We start from the raw sequence: 6,996 nt of genomic DNA on the forward strand, positions 1-6,996 counted from the left end.
AGTGTTCAGACAAGTCTCTATTCAATCTCTCCTATTTGCTGGTATCAGGATTATTGTTCTATATTATACATTACAGGTATCAGCATGTCTGCCCCTTCTTTACAAACGTTGCAGTGGACCAAAAACTGTTGTCCTAAACTCATTTGAACTCGCTAGTCCTGTGATGTGCTACAGCCAATCTGGTCATCCTCCAAGTCACACCTCTCCCTCTTAACTTTTCCAGACACCTTCAGTAAATTTAAACTTTCCCTTTTCTACACTCAAGCTGGGTGGCTGCAGCTCTACAGTCACGTTCCCCACAGGCCTGCTGGTACCACTGGCACTTGTGGAAGAGTCCAGCTTCCCATGGGACCATCTGTTGGGAGAGTGTGATACAGCACAGATCATCTACTCAAAGGCTAGCAAGGGCATGGCTGTCTCATCTCCCACAGGGCCATGAAGTATAGACTTCACTGGAGTACTTCAAGTGGCTTCTAGGGAGGTTTTATCTTTTAATTCATAAGGTTTCCCCCACTGAACATCAAACAGAGAGATTAAATCACCAATTCTAACTCAGTGACCTGGGATTCAGAGGTTGTCAGAAAAACCTGATGCCAAGGTTAAGGAGTCCACCCTTGGATTGCTCAAGTCAAGAGCACCCAAGAGATGGATGCATCAGCAGATAAACCAAGAAAGAGGAACCATAAGTGTAGTAAATTGAAAAATAAATCTATAAAAAGTACAAAGAATGCAACTCTGAACAATAGAGCTTAGCTATGGAAAGCTGCAAACAGCAGTAGCTGATTAGAGGTACTGCATGTGGTTGATTTCACAACATAGCTTATTTGATTGAGGGCATCGTTTAAGTTGCAGGAGGCTTTTAAAAAAAAATAGGAGTTCATCACTCATGCTACCTTCCCTCAGCACTGACACCATCGCTACCACCAGTGGCAGACGCATGGGGAGAAAGCAGAGGGACTGCTAAAATGGAGAGTAGGAGGAGTACGCCCACTGTAATTTTGCCCCCACTAAGAATTGAGACAGTAGGATTAAAACTGCCAACGGGAGATATATTTAGAGAATGAATAAACATGGGCTTACTTGCTCACTGACTCATACATTCACTCATTTACTGAGCGTCTACTAGCTACCCTCATCTCACTCTCATCAAAAACATACATGCTAGACTCTGAGAAGCATCGGATGGCCTGTGATGGCAAGAGGTCCTGTGGGAAAAGCATTGCTCATTGGGTGCATTTGCCAAGACAGCAGGCGGCTCTCACACACAGTGAATGGTGTTGTGTTTGCACGGTCTCCTGAGGTTTCCCCTTTGCAAAGCCCCTCCATGTACAAGGGGGACCCCCTAAAAAATCAAAATTAGCTTTTGGAGGGCGGGTCCCTTGTAGAACAGGCTTCCCCTGCTAGTAAATGTTCTAGGAACCCATCAGCATCAGTATACCAGTTAGCATTGTTGTGAGAGGCTGCTTTCAGCTTCAGTGAAATGTTTTGGGGGACAGTCTTTCAACATGTTTGCCCATTTCATAATGGGTGATTTATGCGTGCACCTGCCCACACAGCAGTTAAATGTTCAGCAGTTTTTGACCAAAAAAAGGCACGACCTCCATGTCCCACCCTCCCTATTCACCCAATCTCACCCCAGCAAATTTTTTTTTATTCCCCAGATGAAGAAGAGTCCTCAAAGGGAAATATTTTACTGGGGTGGAAAAGCTGAAACAAAAAACAGCAGAAACACTAAAAGGCATCAAAATAGACAAGTTCAAAAGCTGTTTTGAGCAGTGGAAAAAGAATCTAGATAGGCGTATTGCATCAAATGGAAAGTGCTCCGAAGGTGACGGAAATTTAAACATTTAAGAATAAATACACAATTTTTATAAATAAATTCTGGGTTTTGGGGTCCCCCCTCATATATTCTTCTCACTTGAGCCTCATAACACAAATTATGCATGGCAGTGACATTCATAGGCTCCATCAGTAATCACTCATTTCACTAAGAATAGAATAGAAGCTGCTTGGCAAGGCACCCGTTCATTCATATAAGAATGTTTGCCTACCATGCGCCAGACACTGGTGTTAGGTTCTGGGTTCACCAGAGTGACCCCAAAAGGCCCCTGCCCTCTTGGTGCTTACATTCCAGTGACTGATCGTGTTCCTGATGACCTGGCTTCTGAACACCTGACACCCCCACTTCACTGTCTGCCACATGGAACCTCAGGCAGTTTGCCGGACATGCCCTACTAAAGAAGCACCACACCGACACTCAGTCACCATCAATCACCTCTGTTTGGAACACCATCACTCCTTCCTCCAACTGATTGATTCCTTTCAGGGCATCACAGCTGAGGCAGGCCTGGGCATCACTCCTAGGAAACCTTTCTCTATTGCCCTACTGTCCTAGCACCCCCACACACTTAGTCCCCTGCACACACACACACCACACACACACATACACACACACACATCACACACACCATCATCCTGGCCTGTGGAGAGATTAGTTTGTGGTTATTGTTCTTCCTTGAGTAGGTATTATTTTCTTACGTTTGGTGAACATCAATCATTTAGGGCCACTCTGTATTGGTCTCCTCTACTCTGATCTTTGCTGGAGACTCTCAACTTCCTCCAAGAGTCTCACAGGACAGTCCAGCTTCTCACAGAATCTAGAGGTAGTGACATAGAACATGGAACACACAGCGGCTCTCTCACTCACCAGTGAAACCCTGAGAGGCAGGGACTAGAAGGAAAGACGTTTATTTCTGAATTCAAAATTCAGGGAGACAAACCAGTATAGACACCATGACCAGCTCAGCTCCTTGGATTTTACAGTCTGTATTTATAAGCATAAGCATTGAGGCTTGCCATTGATTAACAACAGACTACGTGATTTACAAAGCAGTCTGTAAGTTTCCAGTTTCGACTGCATTTCGTCAATTATAATGTTCATTCTCTGTATATTCTTGGTACCCATTACCGGGAACCTCTATTTTAGTTTATCAATAACTCTAAGCAAAGGTGTTAGCGGAACTTACTACAAAGTGAAACATTATTCTTTTTGATACATCATTAGGCAGTGGGTACAACAAAAGAAAAAGTGTACTGGTTGCTGTTACACTGCTGATTATAAATTGCTGATTTATATAATTGTATTTCTAACTTTAACTATTGATCACAGGGATGAAGAACAATCTATTTTATGAACTATGTGACTAAAACCATGGGGTCCCTGCCTCTCGGGGTTTCACTGGTGAGTGAGAGAGCAGCTGTGTGTTCCACAGACCATGTCACTATCTCTAGACTTTGTGAGAAGTTGGACTTTCCTGTGAGACTCTCAGGGCAAGTTGAGAGTCCCTGGCAAAGATCAGAGCAGAGGAGACAAATACAGTCTTAGGATTCTAAGGAATGTGGGTGCGTACAGGACAGTAACCCTAAGTAATCCAACATATTTAATAGTAGAAGGCCACTTGAGGAGGGTATCTTTAAGAGAGTCCCTTCATCAGTAGAGGATAGAATCTTCACCTCAGGATAAACTAATCCACACAATCCCACTCCCCTGAATGTAACTCTTGATTTAGAGAAGAGAATCTGATCCAAGTTGGTCCAACTAAAGTGGAGTCCATTTTGTTGGGCCATTGTGGGCCAAGGCACTCAGAGCTCAGGTGAAGTATGAAGCCCTCAGTGCTGCTGGCAGCCAGCCAGTGACCCCAGGGGATGCCTGACTGAGGACATTGCAAAGACAGAGGTGGCAGAGCTGGGAGTTGGATCCTGAACAGGCGGTTAAAGGCCTGGATGCCTTACTTACAGAAGCCTTAGCATTCACTGTCCAGTCCTTTTCCCCATACCTCCTAGGAAGTTTGGACTGGACTTTCTATCCTCCCAAAATGTACTCCATTCTAAAATGAAGTAGCTACAAGGTGTTGTCTTTTATGGTGTACTATAGACAAGCCTTTGTACATGTTCCTCAGGCACATTTATGCTATGAAGCCAGAAGCAGATTTTCCAGAAGGCAGTCCTCCATCTTGTTTGCAAACACTTAAGACTCATTGACAGGGAGGGGATCCAGGGGAAAAGAGCAATGCATGTTTTAGGGTGAGGAAGCAAAAGTTGATGAACTTTGGAGAGCTTCCCGAGAGATCAGGAAGGAGGTAGTGTCTCCAAGGGGGCTATGAGAATGAGGGACTGCAACTCTGTTCCCACCTGAGAGGTTTTCAGACTCCTGGAATAATCCAGAAAGGAAGAGGGCTATTTTTATATTCTTTTTATCCAAAAATTTTCTACACTCCCCAAATTCAATTCAACTTTCTAAAGTAACTAATCTATGGTTCCAAAGTAAAAATGTCAGCAGTTAGCCTTTAAGATAGAAATGAATAAAATCATGCCACCTACTACACACATATATTAAATTTTTGCTTGACAATGAGGTTGACTTGAAGTTCTGGAGATTCACTAAGACGGAAAGACAAACTTTAGATGCCTTGGAAGCTGGGGAGTTATGCTGTAGGCAACTAAGCAAATCAGTGCCTATCCATCTTATGTAAACAAAAAGGTAATTAATTTAGAAATAATTTAATATAGAATCAATATGATTCATATTTTATTAACTGAGAAGTCAAAGCGATGACACCAAAATTAAACAAAGGGAATGACAACTGAGCCTGTAGCTTGTTATTACTTTATTCAATAGGTCTTAAAGAGGTTTTGACCATTTCTCAAGGACAGAAGACACAGAATATTTTGCTGTAAATATCAGGTACCTCCCTCTGCCTGCACATTTAGAACACACAATCCACAGAGCACTGGACTGCTGTGGTTAGCCACATGAACTTTGAGGTTTGAGACATACTTCCTAATTATATCTTGGGCAAATGACTGAATTCCTCTACACCTCAATTTTCTCATTTACAAAATGGGAAAAATAGTGGCTTCCTAGATTCTTATTTGCATTTGCATGAAATATTCAAGAAAATTATCAATCTAAAATCCTTAGGATAGGGCACAATGTGAATAATAATAGACAAAAATTGAGTTCTGGGTGCTAGTTTAATTATACACTTCAGAAGTGTTAGGTCCAAGCCGGGTTCGGTGGCTCAGCCTGTAATCCCACTTTGGGAGGCTGAGGTGAGTGGATTGCCTGAGCCTGCGGGTTCGAGACCCGTCTGGGCAACTTGGCGAGCCCTCATCTCTACAATAAATCAAAAATTAGCCGGGCATGGTAGTGCGTGCCTGTAGTTTCAGCTACTTGGAAGGCTGAGATGGAAGGATTGCTGGAGCCCAGCAGGTCGAGGTTGCAGTGGCCACTCCGGCCACTGCACTCCAGTCTGGGTGACAGAGTGAGACTCCAACTCAAAAAAAAGTGTTAGGTCCTTTGGTGTATATGGTAAATAGATACTAAAACTCTATTACCTTCATTGTGCTAATGAAGAAACTGAGGTTCAAAGTCATACTGCTACTATATAGCAAAGTTCATACATCGTAAGAGATACTGCATGGTGGCTATTATGACTAAATACACACACACACACACACACACACACACTGTGTTTGGCCTTAATAGGATGGTTACAAAAGAGGGCTTTCATTTCAAGATTTTCTTATGAAAGCGTTCTCACTGTCTCATTTGACTTATGGTAAAATTTGACAGAGATGCGAGATGCTTAAACATCAAGTCAACAGAACTACAAACTTAACACCCCCAAGTGTAACTATGACTTCAATCTCCCTGGGTCAGAGGGAAAGAGCTAACAAGATTCCCAAACCCAAAGAGTGGGCAAAGCATTTGGGTAGAATTGATGGGCACGGAAAAAGGCAATTTTTAGAAAGAATTCACTGTCTGATTCTACTACAAAATACTTATGTCAGCTACAAGTTCATTGAGTCTGAACTTTCCCATCTACCAGAGGAGAAAATTGTACTAGATTGGACACTCTCAACCTGCTACCCCTTAGAGCCATCCAAGAAGCTTTGAAAAAGATCTCTAGGCCGGGCTGCTCCCAGAGATTCTGATCAAACTGGCCCGGAGTGGGAAGTTTTGAAAGCCCCTGAGGGATTCTAATGTGCTACCAAATTTGAGAACCACTAAACCAGGCCCATTCTGATGTAAAATCACCCAGCTTTGTACCTCTACAAGATCATAAACACAAAACAGAAGTACCTGGAGCAGAATCTTGTTGCCGTCGTAGTCCTGAGTCTGCCACCTGGTGCTGCTGATGGGAATGCAGGGATTGGGTAGCAGAGGCACTAACTGGCCGATCTCTTGAACCTTAAACTGAAGCACCGAAGACTCTTTGGGGTCCACCGACATTCCCAGGGGCAGCTGCTTCAGGGAGAGCTGCAGGGAAAAGCTCTCGGTGGCGTAGAGCACAAAGAAACAAAAATTACTCTTTTGCAGTGTGGCTTCCCTCTGCAGAATCATCTCGTAGAGTCTGATGGCATCCTCATAGTTGTCAAAACTGCAGTAGAGCGTCACCCTTAGGATTTCGGTCCCGCAGTGCACCTGCCTGACCCCCCAAACGGGCATCTGGCTGTCCAGGCTGTAGAAGTCCTGGTTAGCGAGAAGGTAGGGACACAGTCTCCTTGGCACATCCTGGATGGGGTAGCACTGCCAGGGCGAGTGCTGGAGGGCATCCAGAGCGCGGAACAGCCGCTCCTCACCTAGACTTTCGTGCAGGAAGAGCAACACAGACATCCCCGGGAACCGGGACCGCTTGGGAAGAGACTTTCCGTAGAATTCCAGGGCACCCGCCCGCTCGGACACCTGAAAGATCCGGACCTCTGGGCAAATGCAATCCAGGAGCTGGTCCAGAGTCCGTTGCAGAAGTGAGCCATGCCCAGAGTTGGCAAGGAGATGGACGGTCATAGCCAGAGGTCCCTGCGTCTCATCCATGCTGGAACTGCCCAATGACCGACAACCCAGCCAGCCTGGGGGGCCCACCGTTCAAGTTCCTGAAATAAGGGAAGGAATCGCTGAGCCCGCAGGCCCCAGAATACCTTCAGTGGCAGCAG

At 44.7% G+C, this 6,996-nt stretch overlaps 1 protein-coding gene across 1 annotated transcript; it reads right to left on the reverse strand.

Annotated features, from left to right (window-relative positions):
* Positions 1-238: 238 nt before the first annotated feature.
* Positions 239-6,877, reverse strand: FAM124B (family with sequence similarity 124 member B). Its single transcript, XM_021713194.1, has 2 exons — positions 6,146-6,877; positions 239-355 (listed from the first exon to the last, which is right to left on the reverse strand). The coding sequence occupies exons 1-2, from the start codon at positions 6,875-6,877 to the stop codon at positions 239-241; spliced, it is 849 nt and encodes a 282-aa protein (XP_021568869.1).
* Between the last annotated feature and the right edge of the window lie 119 nt (positions 6,878-6,996).

The sequence above is a fragment of the Carlito syrichta genome, unplaced genomic scaffold (genome assembly GCF_000164805.1).
Source record: "Carlito syrichta isolate Samal-C Ts95f unplaced genomic scaffold, Tarsius_syrichta-2.0.1 Scaffold92196, whole genome shotgun sequence".
In the NCBI taxonomy this organism is placed as follows: Eukaryota; Metazoa; Chordata; class Mammalia; order Primates; family Tarsiidae; genus Carlito; species Carlito syrichta.

What these genes read in the sequence shown, in the direction of transcription:
- FAM124B (XM_021713194.1), bottom strand. Translation starts at nt 6,877, where the DNA reads ATGGATGAGACGCAGGGACCTCTGGCTATGACCGTCCATCTCCTTGCC. An exon ending in GCAACAAGATTCTGCTCCAG is followed by an intron (nt 356 to 6,145) that starts GTACTTCTGTTT and finishes CTCTCCCAACAG; the next exon opens with ATGGTCCCATGGGAAGCTGG.